This window comes from Mustela erminea, chromosome 1 (genome assembly GCF_009829155.1).
Source record: "Mustela erminea isolate mMusErm1 chromosome 1, mMusErm1.Pri, whole genome shotgun sequence".
Taxonomy (NCBI): Eukaryota; Metazoa; Chordata; class Mammalia; order Carnivora; family Mustelidae; genus Mustela; species Mustela erminea.
The window spans coordinates 186,030,466-186,049,630 of NC_045614.1; the positions used below are offsets into that span (position 1 = coordinate 186,030,466).

The window sequence follows — 19,165 nt, forward strand, 5'->3', positions numbered from 1 at the left end:
ACTTCAGACATTTTCAGATTGTCTTCATGTGAGGGGTAGGGAAATGTTTAGAAAGATCTTTATTTCTTTATTTAAATATTGTCTCTTACCCTCACTCCGTCCCCAACATTCAGAGTGTCTGGAGGTAAAGATCCTCAGTACTGATGGGGTGAAAGAGTTGGTGTGGAAAAAAAGAAATCATGGTATAAAAGCCTTCTGATGCTTTTCTTACTTCATCTGCTAAGACTCTAATGTCAGTGCCATACAGTGCATGGCATCATAGTGCTGCCCAGTTATTTGTAGAACTATGAGATAGTTTAGGCATAAACAGTAACAAATAATGTAATAAGCATCTTTCCATACACCACCTACCTTAAGATATATTACAGATATTATTGAAATGTCCTATGTTAATTTTCCTTTATCCAGTGGAAATCACCCATGGAATTTGGTGTTTAACATTCTCATTTTTCTTCTAATATTTTTACTATGTGCCTATATATCCATAAGTGTTATATAATACTCTTTTGCATATGTTTGAACTTTGTATAAATGATATTCTTTCATACCCTTTTAAAATTAACATTCATGCTTTAGCTATTTGCATATATATATTTGTTCTTTAGTTTATACTATTGTATAGCACTCCATTGTTTAATTATACCAAAACCTATTTACTCATTTTGTTTCTGACTTACATTTTGATCACTTCCATTTTTTGCTATTACAAACAGTTCTTCACTGAGCATTTGCGGATGCTGTCTTGTGCACATTTGTCAGAATTTCTCCAGGCTATTACCTAGGGCTAGGATTGTTGGGCTTTCCAGGGAATGTATCTTCAACTTTGCTATACAATGCCAAGTTGTTTTACTAATTTATACTCTCAGTTGCAGTGTTATTTTATAATCCTTGCTGACTACCTGATATTTTCAGGCTCTTAAGTTTTGCTAATCCAGTGGGTGGTAAATGGAGTCTCACTGTTCTTTTAATTTGTGTTTCCCTAATCATAGTGAGTTTGGGCATTATTACATGCTCCTTGGCCATTCGTGTGTCCTCCCCTGAAGTCTTTGTCGTTTTTTTATTGTTGTTTTTTCTTTTTCTCATTTTTTGGCCATTTTTTCATATATTTTGGACGTTCTTTCTTGGTATATTCATTTTAAGTGTATTCTCACAATTGGTAGTTTGTCTTTTCATTCTGTCTATCCATCAATCTATCTGTGAAGATAAATTTATAATTTTACTGGTCAAATTTATCAGGCTTGTTCCTAGTTTTTATGTTTGTATCTTGTTTATTTATTTATTTTAAGAGTTTTATTTATTTGAGAGACAGAGAGAATGAGAGAGAGAGAGAGAGAGAGCGCATGAGTGGGGTGAGGGGCAGATGGAGAGGGAGAAGCAGATGCCCCGCTGAACAGGGAGCCCGATGTGGGACTTGATCCTGGGACTCCAGGATCATGACCTGAGCTGAAGGCAGTTGCTTAACCAACTGAGCCACCCAGGTGCCCTGTATCTTGTTGAAAAAATACTTTTTATACCTGGGGTGATTATTATTTCCCTGTATTTTCTTATAAACATTTTACAGTTTTGCCTATCATATTTAAGCATCAGTCTGTGCTCAGATGATTCTTAGGCATGGTATTGGGTAGAGATTTCTTTCTTCCTTCCTCCCTCCTTCCTCTCTCTCTCTCTCTCTCTCTTTCTTTTCTTTTTTTTTTTTTTAATTTTTTTTAAAAGGTTTTATTTATTTATTTGACAGAGAGAGATCATAAGTAGGCAGAGAGGCAGGCGGGGGGGGGGGGAAGCAGGCTCCCTGCTGAGCAGAGGCTTAACCCACTGAGCCACCCAGGCACCCCTCTCTCTTTCTTTTCTTTCTTTCCTTCTTTCATAAGGATAGCCAGTTGTCACAGCACTGCTTATTAAGCAGTGTGTCCTTTACTTACTGATTTTGTTTTCCTGTGTGAATGGGTCTATTCATTTTGACTTTCTTCTGAGATCTGTGATCTACCTTTCCTTTGCTTCCTGTCATTTATGACCTTCCACCTTTCTTGCTTGTGGCATTTCTTTAGGTTTTTGACTCAATTCTTTCATACACTTGTAGATTTGGATAAATGAAATATGGTTTTAATTATTTTTCATCATTTTTTCTGCCATGAGATATATCTTATCTAATCACCAAGAATACATTTCTGTTTTTTCGTATTCACTCCAGTTGTTGATGGTGTTTTCTACAAAAGGGCCCATTATTTTCTTTTACAATCTGTTTATTGATAGACATATTGGAATTGGAAGGACAATTGAAAATGTTGTAATTTTTAATTTTAAGTTGCAAAAGGCAAACTTTCAAATATATTTCTTAAAAATAAATATAAAATAACCTGCTTTTTTCTAAATGGCTAGAGTATTTTACTTAACACCCTAGAAAACTTAACGTTTTTTAGGCACTTTGATTCTATACAAGAAGGCAGCATATTATGCTTTACTTGAAATTCATCAACTATTAGTCATACCATGCTATTGTTAACTAATCTTCTTTATTTTTTTAGATGATTGGAATCCATTTTCGTACCCATATAAAAAACTGGATTATGGAAAGTGGGAGCTTTATATCCCACCAAAGAAGAATAATTCTCTACTTGTACCTCATGGATCCAAATTAAAGGTACATTCTACCTTCCTGTTTTGATATGAACTTGTTTTCTTTTTGTTTCATTTTCAAAGTTTGATTTAAAATATTACAATATAAACTGATGCATGATAACTATGGGGGAAATAGTCAAAATGTTTAAACAGAAAAATTTAAGAGACATCATTACTAAATTGTGTTATATTGGGACTGTTTGGTAAGGTACTGAACTTATTGTATTAGTAACTTTGGAAACTTTATGTAAGGAGGGATTGAGTAACTGCAGAAGTCTAGCTTGAAAAACACAGTTTAATAGAAAAATGAAACCTATCTTCAAATCAGCGAATGTGGAGAGAATTTTTACCTATTAAGAGTGTCTCGATAAAATTGGTTTTGTGGGGGCACCTGGTGGCTCAGTCAGTTAAGTGTCTGCCCTCAGCTCAGGTCATGATCCCAAGACCCTGGGATGGAGCCCCATGTCTGACTCCCTGCTCACTGGGGAGCCTGCTTCTCTTCCTTCTACCACTCTGCACACCCCCTGTGTGTGCTCTCTCTGTTTCTCTCTCTCAAATAAATAAAATCTTTTAAAAAATTGATTTTTTGGTGAGTTACATGAAGGGGCTATTGTGCGTTGGAGAACCATGCATTTTAGGGACATGATTTTCCTGGTTATTCTTCTTTCTGGTCTTTAACATTACGAGTCTCGTGTTAAATTAAGCCTACTTGGATTACCTCGGGGCCTGCCTGTCAGAGGAAGGCTGAGTGTGCTTCACATGCCCTCTGCTTTGGCTAACCAAATGTTTCTGTGTTCGGGGTTTACAGAGCTCATATAGCAGCCTCTCTTGTCTCCTCAAGGGAGGCTTGAAGGATGGGTCCAACAGCCTGGTTTATAGATTTCAGGCATTTGATTATGTGAAAGGTTATCTAAATCCTTTAACATTTACTTGATTTTTATCTAGTGCTCATAAAATTATGTAATATTTCCATGTCTCCTTTTTTCTTTCCCTCTTTTGAACAGAATGATTACATTCAAAGCATTTATCATGATGAATCCCGTGACTGAATTATTATTTTCATTGGTATTTGTTATATAACATTTTTAACTGAGTTACTTAAAATAAAATCAAAATGTATTGTATTTGTATGGTTGTTTTGCAGGTTGCTTGTTTTGTTTTACAAATAATGAAATTTTACATACATCAGAGAATGACTGAAATACTGCCACACGTAATATAGTTACTAGAAGAGCATATTATCTGGAATAAAGAGACATTTTGACATGATGGCAGCCAGGGCTCTTAATTTATAGTGAAAATGACAAATAAGTAGCTACAGTATACAATAAGAGGGATTTAATGTTTAATATAAGTAATCCCTTTCCAAGTTAGTATAAACTCCACGAGATCAGGGGCCTATCCAGTTTTGTTTACTAATATTATCTATTCTCAGTTCTTAGAGCAGTTCTTGGCACAGAGTAGACACTTGAGAAGTATTTATCAACTATTAATGCCATTTTTAGATCCACTCTTTGATAGAATAAGCCAAAGAACTTGATTCTTCTGTTTTTATGTGACCTGATTTTAGGAACCTGTGAGGCAAGGCAACTGTTCTCATACTGCTTTCTTTCTTTTTTGTTTTGTTTGTTTTTAAAGATTTTATTTATTTATTTAAGACAGGGACAGGGGTGGGGGGGTGTGGTACACAAGCAGGGAGAGTGGGAGAGGGAGAAGCAGGCTCTCTGCTGAGCAGGGAGCTTGATTTGCCGCTGGATCCAGGACCCTGGGTCATGACCTGAGATAAAGGCAGATGTTTAAATATTTAGCCCTCTAGGCGCCTCCTCTTACTGCTTCCAGTGTCACTTTAGGCCTTATGGCCATTTGTTCTGTTTTGTTTTTGGTTTTTAAGAACTAAACTTACTAATTTAAAAAAATTTTTTTTTACCCTTTAAAATTTGTTTGTCATTGTAAATTAGAAAAATTTATGAGCTCTGACACCTTACCAACTTCTTATGTTAAATGGTGACTGAATTTTCACAAGTTGTTTTTATACAGGGGTAAAGTGATTACCAGGAATGAATGATTATTAATATATACAGGGAATAATGGTAAACATTTGCCTCTCCCATCCAACTCCAAATCCTTTATACTTTCTGCTGTGGTCTGAATATTTGTATTCTCCAAAAAAAAAAAAGTGTGTTAAAGTCCTAATGCTTGATGTGATGGTGCTAGTGGGAGGGGGTTTGGAGGTGCTTAATTCATGAAGATATAGCCCTCTGAATGGGATTAGTGCCTTTATAAAAGGGGCTCCAGAGAGATCCCTAGTCCTTCCATCACGTGAAGATACAAGAAGAATCTGCAGCCCTGAAGTGGGCCCTTCCCCAACCAGGATGGTATCCTGATCTCAAACTTCCAATTTCCAGAACCGCGAGAGTTAGATTTCTGTTGGGTGTAAGCCACCCAGTCCGTAGGATTTGCTGTAGCAGCCTAAACAAATTAAGATGTTTTGTACACTATGTTATGTTTCTTTTAAAAATTTATTTGACTTAGATGAGATGAAATGATCCTATGATTTAAAAAAAAAGTAGCTTTTACCTTTCACTTGGCTTTGAAAATCAATGTCTAACATAAAATGAGTGTTTAGTATCAAGTAAACTATTGCATAATCATTTTTCATTATTATTCTCTAAAAATTTCTGTTAGGTTAAATAACTAGAAATTTAGGCCCAAAATATTACTCATAGTGTTTAGATATTTCAAATGTTGAGGAAACATTTAGATGCTGTTAATATGGTGATATCATTAATTTTTCATTTATGGGAAATGATGTATCAGATTCTTTTGAGGGAGGGGTTAAATTCTCTATTAAAAAAAAAAAAACAACTAACTTGAAATTGGCCTTTCAATTTGAAGTTATCCCTAGGTAGTCTATCTCGGTAATTAAAAATCTTGTTTTAAATTGAACTTCAAAATTTATTTCAGTTCACAAGGGATTGACCTTTTTAACTCACTTAAGGATATTTCTCTTATGAATTATCTGGTAACCACTGACAAAAAAAGAAATGTTACCTACCATTGAGATAATAGCTTTGTTTTCTCTGTAAAACATTTTCAATGGAATAATTTGTGGAAGAAAATACCTCACTGCTAATGTGGTCATATAAATGTCTCCTTTTTTTGTGTGAGTTTACCAAATAGAACATATTTAAAAAAATATTATAGTAAGGTGAATTAAACATTCAGTACTATAGAAATTTAAAGAAAGAAGACTACATTCCTGAAGGAAAAGGAGACATATTTATTCAAGCTTTAATACTTTTTCTTCCTGGATGCTTAGCCAAACTAATGTATCTAAAGGTATTTTTGTTGTCGTTATTCATTATTTTAAAATACACATTGGGGAGGTTATGTGCTTTGGTGAGTGCTGTGAAGTGTGTAAACCTGGTGATTCACAGACCTGTACCCCTGGGGATAAAAATATATGTTTATAAAAAATAAAAAATTAAAATACACATCTTTAATAGCATTGTTATATTTAAAAAAAAAAAAAACCTTCTCAAGTTGTTTCATAGAAATTTAACATAATTATTGAGTGCTGTATATCAGGTGCTGTCCTTGATCTGTGATGCTTGTACTGAATTGTGATATATATGTGGACCATGTGTGCTTTTAAAATAAAGTGCTGTTAGAGCAAAATATTAGTGGACAGTTCATTTGTTCTGTCATGGTAACAAGGGAGATAGCAAAGGGGCAGCAACATTCAAGCACACTTGGTAACATGTTTAGAAGGTGACCAGAGAGTTGGAGGGAAGAAGAATTCATGAGAGTACTACATGAATAAAGATGTGTGTGTTGATTGATGTCCCAAAAGGAAGCAAATGGCGCACACACACACACACATACACATAGAAATAGGGCAGTTTGAACAATGTTTTTTGTTTGTTTGTTTGTTTGTTCATTTGTTTGTTTTTCCAAAAGTCTGTTTTCAAAGTTGAGCATGCAGGGGATCCATTAAAGAGTTCAAAGGAGGGTGGGTGAGGGGGCCTAGTAGCCCCAAATTGTTACCTTGCATAGACCACAGGGAACAGGGATCAATTGCTGGAACTCAGAGGGAGGAAGAGTTGGCCATCTCGAATGAATCGCTGAGCTTTGGTGAGAGACATAGTTAATTTATGTCAACCTTGCAGGGAAGGAGCCAGGGAAATAAGGAAACAAATAATCTCATCTCCCACTCTTCTTTTTTTCTCTGACCACTTACTGGGGCTGTACCTGGGCCAAAGCCAAAGAGAACCCAGTTTTCTAGGGAATATGGTCCATGTGGGTCAGCATCCTGGGGCAGAGATCTAGGTAAGAAGTAAATCTGTCCTAACTCATAAAATGTAGCTCAGGAGGTCAGTAAAGACCTCAGGTCAAGAAAAGTAAGAGATTGGTGAGAGTAAACCTGTAAGTTGGGTTGGAGGCAAACAGTGAAGAATTCTTTTTCTTTTCTTCTGATTCCCATTTTCTTTTCTCATTCTAATTAATACCCAAATGACTTCCAAGGCAGTGGGAATTGTCTTCTTTTTAGTCTTTACAATGTTTGTGTATTTTAACTTTTCCTTGCCAATGAGTAACTAAATGGACTAGAACAGAGGTTTCTTGATTCCAGAACTTTAAAAGTTTTAGGGGATTCATGTGTCAGTCATCTTGGGATGTTATAACAAAATTCTATACAGTAGGTCACTTAAGTAACAGAAATTTATTTTCTCACAGTTCTGGAGGTGAGAAATTCAAGACTAGTCAGCATCCTTGGGTTCTGGTGAAAGCTCTTTTCCTGGCTTGCATATGACTGCTTTCTTGCTGTGTCCTCACAGGGCTCTAATCCCATCATCAGGACCCCATACCATGACCTCATTTAAACCTAATTATCTCCCAAATGCTCTATCTTTCAGTACTAACACAGTGGGAGTTAGGGCTCCAACATGTGAGTTTGGAGGGGAGCATAGTTCAGATCAGACCACATTGCTTTTCTAATTATATTGCAATGTTATACAATCAATAGGTAGAAAAGAGACGGAGAACCCAATACCTACATTTGCAATTTTCTTAGATTCTAAGACACAGTGGAAAAAAAAAAAAAGTAGAGATCGCTTTACATTCATATTTAATTTTATTCTGATGGCAATACTATGAGAGAAGGTATTGTGATTATATTTTTTATTTCGTGCATGAATACACTCATCTGTGGACTTGAATTAAGTCTTGTTTGACAGCTAAGTCAACACTCTTACGTTACAATATCCTCCTATAGGCTTAGGGTTCGCAGAGAAAAGAGGGGGAAAAAGTGATAGAGAGGAAATAAAACTGGAGTCTCAGGTTTAGCAACTCATTTTATACCATATTTGTCTTTACTTTTTTGTGTGGAAACCATTATCCCCAATTTTTAGGGAGCTGAGAAGGAGAGTTTGGAAGTGACCTTCCCTGAGAATAGAAAGGAGATAGGTAATTTATAAAAAGAGTTTGGGTTTTAGGGGGTAAAATACCAGATTTGTTAAGTAAAGTAAAACTACTAATTGAAATCTGGAATGAGATTGCAAGGCAGAAGGTTGCCATTGAGTAATTGGGGGGGGGCATATTGAAAAAATTAGTATCAGAATATTTGCTTAAGATGGTAAATCTCATTTGTACATGAATGTTCATAGCATTATTCATAATAGCCAAAAAGTAGAAACAGCCCCAATGCCCATCAACTTATCTATAGACAAAATGTGGGAAACCCATACAGTGGAATACTATTTGGCCATATAAACAGGTGAAGTACTGATACATGATACATTATGGATGAACCTTGAAAACCTGGGCTCAGTGAAAGAAGTCGGTCATAAAAACCGAGTTTTGTATGGTTTTATTTTTATGAGCATCCAGACTAGGCAAATCCATAGAGACAAGAAAGTAGATTAGTGGTTGCCAAGAGCTGGGAGGGTATGGGGAATGACTGCCTATGAGTATAGGGTTTCCTTTTCATGTGATGAAAACATTCTGGAATTAGATCATGGTGATGTTTGCATACCATGCAACCTTGTGAACCATACGAAAATCCATGGGATACTTTGAAAGGGTAAATGTCACGTTATGTGAATTATTTCTCTGATACAGTGAGACATTTGTACTTGGTCTTCTTCCATTGCTGGCATATAGCTCCTAAAACTTTTGGGGGAATGGGGGGACAAGAAGAAGAAGAAGGTAAATCTCATAAGCACTTTATCCTTCATTTCTGAAATATTTTCTTGACTTATTTCGCTGCCAATTTTCTTGTCCCCAGATTCTTTGTTCACTGTTTTGGGAATTTCTAATATCTGGATATGGAATCTCTTAAGTTTTCTTATCTTTTTCTCTCAAGTTGCCCATCATTTTGACTTTCTGTTCTGCTTTAAGAAATAACTTTGTTTTCTACTTTAATAATCACATTTTTAACATTTTTTTACATTTTTTAAAGATTTTATTTATTTATTTGACAGAGAGAGAGATCACAAGCAGGGGGAGTGGCAGGCAGAGGGAGAGGGAGAAGCAGCTCCCCCCACCCCCCAGCAGAGAGCTGTGGTGGAGCTCTATCGCAGGACTCTGGGATCATGACCTGAACTGATGGCAGACACTTAACCACTGAGCCACCCAACACCCCCTTTTTTCCCCTAACATTTCCAATAGCATGCTTTTGTTCTCTCCTTTTGCATACATTCTGTCATTGTTAAATGCCCAAAGATACTTTTATCTTTTTGAAAATTATTATAGATGTTTTTATTTTCTTTCATCAAATTTGCTGCTTACTCCTGACCTTCTCCTCTCATTTTCTTTTTCTGATTTTATTTTCTTCTGTTTCTTTTAGTCTCTGTTTTTCATTCTGCATGCTGTTTTCAAAGGCCTTGTGATTCATGGCTATTTGGTCTTATTTTAGAATGAGGTAGGAAAAAGTATGAAAATCATGTGCATGTATACAGGGCCTTATTCTGGTAAGTTTCACTATTGGGTAGTCAGAAAGTGAGAGCTTTTAAATTGGTCACAATAACTGAAGCTTTTTCTTTGAGATCTTTCTAGATGAATCTTCCTGTCCCATACAGGATATGGGTGGAAGGGGTGTGGACAGGAGGACTTTATACCTGGCTACTGGCATTCATGGATACGGACAGGGAAAGTGGAGGAGGGTTCCACTGTGAGAGGTGACATTAAGACACTTAATCCCAATACTTTCAATCCTGTGAGTTACCTCTGTCATCTAATATTCCCATTGTCGTTGGAGCCTCCCTAGTTCATTGTTTTTTGAGCATCAGCTTCTCATCTCCTGTTTGAGGGGTAAGAGGTGGTATTCTGGAGAGATAGACATTTTATCTGTATAGGCTAGGGAGAAGGTGTGCTCCAGAGTCCACAGTCCCCTTGTTTAACTTAGTCCCCTTGTTTCACTGACCACCTTCCACAGTATTAGGAGCCTACAGATGCCGAGTCTCCTCGTGGTGCCGTGAAGCAAATTGACCAGTTCTCTTCAGGTTCTTCATCGGCAAAATCCAGTTTTAATTTGTGCCATCTTAGTTCCTTCTTACTTCAGCTACTTTCTGTCTTCCAAACATTTGTTGAAATTTCTGGTCTCTTACGGACTCCTTTTTTGTCAATACTGTTTGTATTGCTTTGCTGTTATTTCAACAAACATTTGTTAGGCTCGTCATTTTTAATTCGTACTTCTTAACACCCTTCTTTAAGTGGAGGAAGAAAAAAGTACATCTACTGCATAGAAGAATATTTTAAACTTTCTGGGGCCTCAGTTAGGTCATTATATTCTCATCGTATGCCATGATTATAAGATTTTAGCCAAACTGATTATTTCTTGCTTGTGATATCTTTACATATTATTATATGTGATAAAGATTTTCTTCTGTATGACCCACAGAAAATCCTCTACTCACTTCATTTGTTACCTGGTTCAACTTAATCAACCTTTAAGACCCTGAAACATCTAATTTGTGAGAAAACGCATAGTTAGAATTAGATGCTCCTTCCCTTACCACAGAGATTATAATTCTTTGTGTTTGCAAAATACAATACGAATGTTAATAAACCTAGATAGCATACCAGCAAATGGTCTTCCTCTGTAGATGAGAATAAAGGGTTTGTTAATTGATTCATTTTTCTGTTCTTTTTTTTTTCTGAAGTTCTCTAAAATGTTGATAGAAAACACAAAATAAATGTGTACATTTCCAAAGGAGTCTATTTGCCTGTCTAAAGAGTAACTCTGCCTAGAGAGGGTGGGTGAGGTAGAAAATTTTGGGAGTGGTTTTTTCTACTTTGAGTTTGCTTCACATTAATTTCTTTATCAAATTTTGCTCTTTTTCTTTCTTAATATCTCAGTTAACATATATTTAATTTTATATTTTCTGCACTTGACGTATTGTACTGTCTTCCCAGATGTATGTGAAGAAATAAATGATAAAATGCCTGCATTTTGAATTTATTGTCCATTTGGAGAAAACTCCCCATAAACAAATGAATTGCTTGAGCATTCTGTGGCTGGGAAGAAAGTAGAGGAAGAAATTTATATTTTTCAGGAGGTTGTGACAGGAAAGAGAGGAATAAGTAAATGGAATATGGGTTTTTCCCCCTTTTTTAAATTTGTTAGTGATTTAGTTCTCTTTACTTTTGACTATGTATTGATGGGGGCAAGAAGGAACCCAAGAGAGAAGATGAGGGGGAGAAAGAACAAGGAATTAGAGACAGACTCTTGGGGAAGTAGACAGATGGAGAAGAATAAAGGTCATAGGTTTAATAGTTCGTCAGGGAATGATTATGGGAAGAGATGCATTTTAAGCTTGGTCTTGTGGGAGTTAAGAGATGTAGATTAATGAATAGGTTGTCAGGGGTCAATTAGGGAATAAAAGAATATAAAGTCAAGCAAGATTGAACAGGAATTAACAATTCCACATAGGAGACAGTGGCCAGTTTGACTTAGGAGGATATCATATATAGGGAGAATAAAAAAAAAATAGTGAATCTCATTGAGGAAATTTTACTATGAAAATGTGCAGGACAACATAATTGCTAAACTTTTTTTTTTTTAATTCTACTTTTTAAAAAAATCCTTCATTTCTTAAAACCTCAGTAATTTTTATAATGACCAGCTTATTCTTTAACCTATGTTTTCTTCCTTTTATTCCTTAGGACTTTGACCCTTAATAATCTCATGGTTCTCCTCACAAATATTCATACTCTCTCTTCTAAAGCATATAAAAGTAGTCTCATTTTCAATTAACAGAAGTTAGCTACTGTTAATGGACCCTGAATGTTCTTTTTCTCTTGTAGGTCTCTAGAGAGTCCTGAAAAGAAGAACCTTCTATCATGTACTTGTGCTCTTGCCATATTTTCACTTCCCATTCATTGGTTTCTATCCTCTCCTACTCTCACTATCTTAATAAAATAAAAGAAAATAGTACAAATAACTGGATGATAGTACTTTCAAACTTAAGACCCGTGAGTGAAGCAACGTAAATCTTATTTATCATTATAGATCATTTGAACCCTATATTTATGTCAGTATTTCATATAAATGCACAAATGAATTTTACTGTATCCAAGGCCTATGGTAGGGTCTCAGTCTTCTGCAGTTTCTGAGGCATCATTTCTAGTTATGGTATTGGAAAAACCACCTGCCAACTCAAACTTGTCATAAATCATTGTTTTTGTAGTTAACTTATTAACACTTTCTTTTCCTAGGCACATTACTATAGAAATTCTTTCGGCAATGGCTTGAGATTTTATTATTTTACATTTTGTCTAGGATTAAAGTTTATGTATTATGGATATCTAGATTCAAATTTGTTTAGATGAACATAAGAGAAGGGGAGAAAAAAGAGAGAGGAAAGCAAACCGTAAGAGACTCTAATAATTGTAGAGAACAAACTAAGAGTTTCTGGAGGGGAAATGGGCGGGGAGGTGGTGGGCTAAATGGGTGATAGGAATTAAGAAAGGCACTTGTGTTGAGCACTGGGTGTTACATATATGTGATGAATCACTAAATTCTACTCCTGAAATGCCCCAGTCCATTTTCCTATTATAGCTCCACAGTTAATCATTCTAAAATTTGAAATCTGCTCATGTTATGTATCTGCTTTAAACCTTTGTGATGAACTCTCCCAACCCCTGATTTGATTATAGCCAGGATTTTCACATTGTGTGTCAAGAAGCTGACCTGGTAAGTTTTTGGATTTTCCAGCACTCACTTGAAATAAGGAGATCCTTGCCCTGTTTTATTCTGGGCTCCCATGTATGACTGTGTTTAAATATTTTTTTCTATTTTGAAAGAATTGAACAACACTGGCCTCTAGTTTAGATTCTGCACTCTTAGCGTGACATACAAAGCCCTCCATGCCCTGGCCTCTGGATTCCTCTCCAGCTTTTTCTTTACGGTTCCCTCAGTCCTTTTGGGCTGCTATAACAAAGTATTGTAGGTGGAGTGCCTTATGGACAATAGAAATTTATTAAAGTTCTGGAAGCTAGAAGTCTGAGACTAGGATGCCAGCTTAGTAGAATTCTGGTGATGGCCCTCTTTGGTTTAGAGACTGTCAACTTCTCATTGACAACTTCTCATATGATGAAGAGCAGAGAGAGGAAGCAAGCTCTTAGACTCTTACAAATACACTAATTCCATTCCTGAGTGCTCTGCCCACTTGACCTCCTGGAATCCTCATTACCTCCTGTATTCCCTGCCATCTGATACCATGACATGGGCGGGCGCTGTTAGCATTTCAACATATGAATTTGGAGCAAGGGGGAACACAAACATTCAGTCCATAACAATGAGGTATACAGTCCACACCAGAGTACTTGGCAGTTGTTCAAATGTCATTCTAATCGTGTTTTAGCAAATGCAAAGGCAGTGTCCCTTCTACACAGAATGGCTTTCCCTTGCTGCAGGCTCACAAACTCCTAGTCTTTGATACAGAGTTCATGTGCTATTTATTTTTGGTGAAGTTTTCCCTAACGCCAAACTCTTCTTTCCATTTACTAAATATCCCTTCTCCCACAAACCTTTCTGGAACCTGTTCCCTCCTAGTTCACTGTGATGATATGTAGTTTTAGGCTAAATTTTTTAAGGATATGGTCAGTATCTTGGTCATCCTTGTGTCCCTGGGACCTAACAATATCTGATAGAAGCTACTCAATAGATGTTTATTGACTAAATAGATGAAATGGATAGAGACCATCAGGTAAGTCCATTTGCTGTTGTTGGAAATATTTTTGCATATGCACATTATATAGAAAGTGATTATAAAGTTGTATGTCAGTAACTTTAAATTCTGTTCTTTGAGTTTAGGCATCTTTGACCTATGTACTGTTATCTATGGGAATCCTATTGAAACCAGGGTTAAAAACAAATAAACAAATATTAGAATCTGGAAATCATAGCTTGTTTTAATGAGTCTTTAGCATTTTCTGTGTTAGTAGAAAGATCCTTGTGAGTTACTGTTTAGAGAGCTCAATATTAGAGTAAAAGTTTTTCTTTCTCCTGAAGATTTGAAATGCTTATTTTTATCTCATGATTATTCCTTTTCTCTTGTCTGTCAGAAAACTTAAAATTAAGTGAAATGTACAATTGCAATAACCATCCAACTCCAGAGCCCTATACCATTATCTCGCTTCCTTGCCCTCCAGCCCTTTTCGCCTCCTATTTTCATTGTAACTGTTGATTTTTCTTTTTCATTTTATTTTTAAATATTATATTACGTATTTTTTAAATTATAAGTTTTTTCCCCTGTTTTTGGAAGTTGAGAATATAAATTAAATGAATATAAATCTGTGAATAGATCTTGAAATTACTTCCAACCAAGACCCAAATTTGTTTTAATATTCCTTTACATCACCTATGAGTAAATAAATGGGACATAAATCTTATTCCTTATAGTTCAGAACCGTTAGTTAGGAGGCTGTGAAATGGATTTACTGTGGAATGTGCCAGAGGTCAGAATATTTAGATGAGTACTATGAAGAAAGACAAGTCCAATTATGGGATGATGTCATTCTTATTCTATCCCAAATTAGTAATTGTTTGTTATTTTTCTATGGGCGAGACACGTATCATCTGTTTTAGCCATTTTCCTTATTGGAAACTTTCTCTAACCTTGAGGAGTATTTACTCTTGGCACAATGAAATAGAAATATGGAATGCTCTGTTACTATATCTGGGTCTGTTTTGCTTAAGCTACAATAAATTATGATGAAAGAAAAAAATGGCTCAAATCCTTTTTAGATAGATAGATGCAATCTTATTACAGCTTGCTTATGGTAAGCATTGGAGTTTTCCGTGGCGGGGTAAGGAGTGACTTGGAGTATGTAGTTTTGTTTTCCCTTTTTGTTTTCAAGCTTAAGCCCTGCAGACTAGGAGGTCGTTAGTGAGATATCACTGGCAGTATAGGGATTGCTTTCTGAAGTCATTATGAATTAACAGCTAATGGGTAGCATTCTTTGGTAGCTCGTTTATAATTGAGTGCAGATAGATGAAAATCAAACACAAAGGGAACTCAATTTTATCATTAATTTTGACTTTGTTTAACGGATGATTTCTGGGCACCACAGCAGCCTTTCTAATTTGTCTGTGTATGATGAAGAAACTAATCATACACAGCTCAGAGAACAAATAACATACGTTTTCCCCAAAAGGTCACCTTCAGAGATAAGCACAAGGGAAAAAAAAACCCATAAACCTGTTGATTTTTTTTTTTAATTTCTCCTCTGTTTTTTCTCTTCCTTCTTTAAAGAATTCAGTGTAAAATAATTATTTCATAGTTTAATACATGCAATGATTGAATAGACAGAATTTATAGCCTAAGGTAGGCTATAAATATAATCAACTTGTTTCTTTATAAAAAGATTCCTTTGTTTATTTTATAGAACTTAACTATGTGCCAGGTACTATTTTAAACACATTATACATACTAATTCATTTCGTTCTCAATGCAGCCCTATTAGGAATGTTCTATTATCATTACTCCCATTTTTCAGAAAAGGAGAATGAGGCACAAAGAGATTATATAACTTCCTCAAAGTCACCTACCTAGCTGATAGCTGATAGTTAGAAGAGGTAGGATTGAAACCCAGGAAGTCTGGCTTTCAATGTTGTGTTCTTAACCATTATGCTATGTTGTTATAATTTATTAGTTTAAATACAATTCCTGTGACTTCTTGGTAACTCTACTTAAAAACTCTAACAAGTATAACCCTTGGCTTACATGATAAACCTTTGCAAATTCTGTTATGTTTTTAGAATACATGTTTTCCTATGAGCAAGTGGCAATGCAATGACAGTACTAAATTTGCGAGAACACACACACACACACACAAAACAATCTGATATATTTTTGATTGTTAGGAACATTCAATGGAACATATGGCATAAGTAACACACACACACACACACACGTATGTATGTGTATTTCAAGTTAGGTATTTGTTGGAATCATAACTACTATGTGAGGGCAGCTTACAGTGAAGATCCTCAAGGGAAACTATGCACACAGATTGAAACAGTTTGATCTTATGATATTGCTAGTCAGTATGTAGTTTGTACACATACTTGTATATATGTTTGTGTTGGTAGATATGTGTGTAAATATGTTGGTAAATATGTGGGCATGCATTGGTAGATATGTGTGTAGTTAGTTTTACAGCTCTGTAAGTCAGAACATTCTAAAGTAAGGTGATTTTACTTTGCACTTTTAAAATTAATACTAGTCCCTATGCCTAGTGTGACAGTACATTCCTGTCCTACCTCTCTGGCTAGACCTGTCAGCTTGGGCACTGATGAAGGGGCTAGGTTCAGAAAGCAAGGACCTAGTGGTTGGGTGAGACCATACATGGTACCTGGAAGAACATTGTTGTCATTATAGAGTCAAAAAAGGAAGAGACTAAAGTATCCACACGGAAAAGCTAAGGACAGAGGATGAAAGAAACCCAGTTGTTTATAAAGCTTGTGCAGCTAGACAGAGGATGGTTGGAGGAATCCACAATGAATGTGGTTCAAAAAAACAAAGTAGGTGTGAGGTATGGTGAGTGTGAGCAAGGTATGGTGAGTGTGAAAGGTCGGGCTCCACCATGCTATTCTTGTTTTGTTGTTATTCTTGTTGTTGTTATTGTTTTGTAATGTGTTTTGCTGGCCTGGGACTATACTTAGTCAACTTTATTAAGGTTGTTTCAGTGGGACATAGGCATCTTTCACAGTCACCATATTAAGTAAGATATTGGTTATTTTGCTTTGTCAAGTACCAAAAAATAACAGTGTCTTACTCAAGGTAGATGGTTTTTGTCTCTCTGAAGTAAAAGTTCAGGTCAGTAGGTGCTCTATGGCTAGTCTGTGTCTACTCCATGTGTATGTTCAGACTAGTTTCCTTGTTACCTTCCACTGGCCTACAGTTGCCAGGTATGTTACCCACATGATAAACAGCACCTGCCCTATGTCCTTCCTACAGAAAGAGGAAAACAAAGTCAAGGCATTCCCTTTTAAAGATGTGAACACAATATTTCTATACACAACATTTTGACCAGATTCTTAGTTTCATTGGCCGTCCTCACTGCAAGGAATGTTGGGAAATGTGGTTTTAGCTTGGGGGCCATTTGTCCAACTAAACTCAGCATGTTCTGTCTTCAAGAAAAAATGGAGGATCGCTTTTGAAATGCAGTTAGCATTTACTGCCATAGCCATTTAAAAGGAACTTTTTAAGGAAAATGGAAGTATTAACCTTGTGCTAGAAACTTTTATTTTTATATACTTCTCAGATCAGCTATAAATAATATATCCTTTAAAACTTAAAAAGTTTTAAAACTTTTATGAGTTCAGTCATTATACTTAGAAAGAGTGGTGTTCTTATTAAGAACAAGAATTTATAAGAATAAGAATTTAGAAGAGACAGATGACAATATGTACTCAAAGATATAAATAGTATTACTATTATTTTTTAAAGATTTTATTTATTTATTTGACAGACAGAGATCACAAGTAGGCCGAGAAGCAGGCAGAGAGAGAGGAGGAAGCAGGCTCCCTGCTGAGCAGAGAGCCTGATGTGGGCCTCCATCCCAGGACCCTGAGATCACCACCTGAGCTGAAGGCAGAGGCTTTAACCCACTGAGCCACCCAGGTGCCCCTATAAATAGTATTATTAATGTACAGTTATAATGATATACTTTAGATCAGCATGAATGCCAACATTACACAAATAAAGTTGAAAGTAAAATCCTAAAGCAATCTGGGATTTGTTAGATAATATTACATGAGGCTTAAAATTTTGCCAATTTTTTGGGTTTTTTGGTTATTTGTTTATTTATTTGGCAGAGACACAGTGAGAGAGGGAGCACAAGCAGGGGGAGTGGGAGAGGGAGAAGCAGGCTTCCCACAGAGCAGGAAGCCTGATGGAGGGCTCAATCCTAGGACCCTGAGATCATGACCTGATCTGAAGGCAGATGCTTAATGACTGAACCACCTGAGTGCCCTAGTTTTGCCACTTTTTGAGAGATATCCAAATTATTATGAAATGCTAGTCTCACTTTTCAAGCTGTTTTTATTTTTTTATTTTTTATGCTGTTTTTAATTTGACAACAACTTCTGCATAAATAAGAGTAGGATTTTAATGAAAACACTACATGTAAATATAGCAGTGTGGAATGTAAAAGCATACTGAGTAGAATTTGCAAGTGGACAGAAACCAGGCTCTAACCTGGTTTTCCTTAATAGCAAAATTGAGCATGTAAAATGATTGCCTATATAACAGAATTCTTAGGACAGCTGGTTTGGTGCATTTAAGATACCTAAGATTTAAATTAAGGTTTAAGAAGAATGATTTTCCTTCCCTTCTTAATAAAGGTAAATAGGTATTGGCTCTACTCATTTATTTTTTGTATTAGTGATGAGCATTTTTAAATACATATTTAATTCTTCACTTTTAAAAATAAATATGTAGGAGCATCAGATAAGAAGGAAAAGGTACAAGCCAACATTTATCTGTAAAGTTATAATAATTGATGAAATGACTTTTTTAAATATTTTACATAATATTAGAAGGGTTTTAGAAAGAAGACTGCTTTCTAAAGCTGGAAAACTGGTAAATGGAATCTTACTAAAATAAGAATTATATTTTCAAATTTGTCTTTACTAAATCATATTTTAGGGAAAATCATCAAATATGGGGAGGGCAGAAGCACCTCAAAATGTTTCAGTTGTACCCTTGAGAGGATATCTTAAAGGAAAATGATTTTGGTGATTTCAGTATCCTCATAGGAGACCTGCCAGCATTCTGGCCTCTCAGTTCTGCCCTAGTGGTCTCGCCCTCTTCTCACCTCAGCCATTGGCTGTGGTGATCCTACTGCAAATACTGTCCCTACTCATACACTCATCACTCTGCGCATGCATGTCACCCACTCCATGTTCACAATAGCCTGTGTAACAGTCCCCCTAAAGCACTGGTCCTCAGACTTCAGTGTGGATCACAGTCACCTGGTAGGCTTGTTGAAAGACACTGCCCAGGGTGTCCGATTCAATAGGTCTGGGATGAACTTGAGAATT

General features: G+C 35.9%; 1 protein-coding gene across 1 annotated transcript in view; it reads left to right on the forward strand.

Annotated features, from left to right (window-relative positions):
- GBE1 (1,4-alpha-glucan branching enzyme 1) overlaps positions 1 to 19,165 on the forward strand; it is a 271,683-nt gene that overhangs the window by 86,547 nt on the left and 165,971 nt on the right. The window contains exon 3 of the mRNA XM_032352229.1: positions 2,523 to 2,638. Coding sequence (XP_032208120.1) covers positions 2,523 to 2,638 — 116 coding nt within the window. The remainder of the gene's footprint in view (positions 1 to 2,522; positions 2,639 to 19,165) is intronic.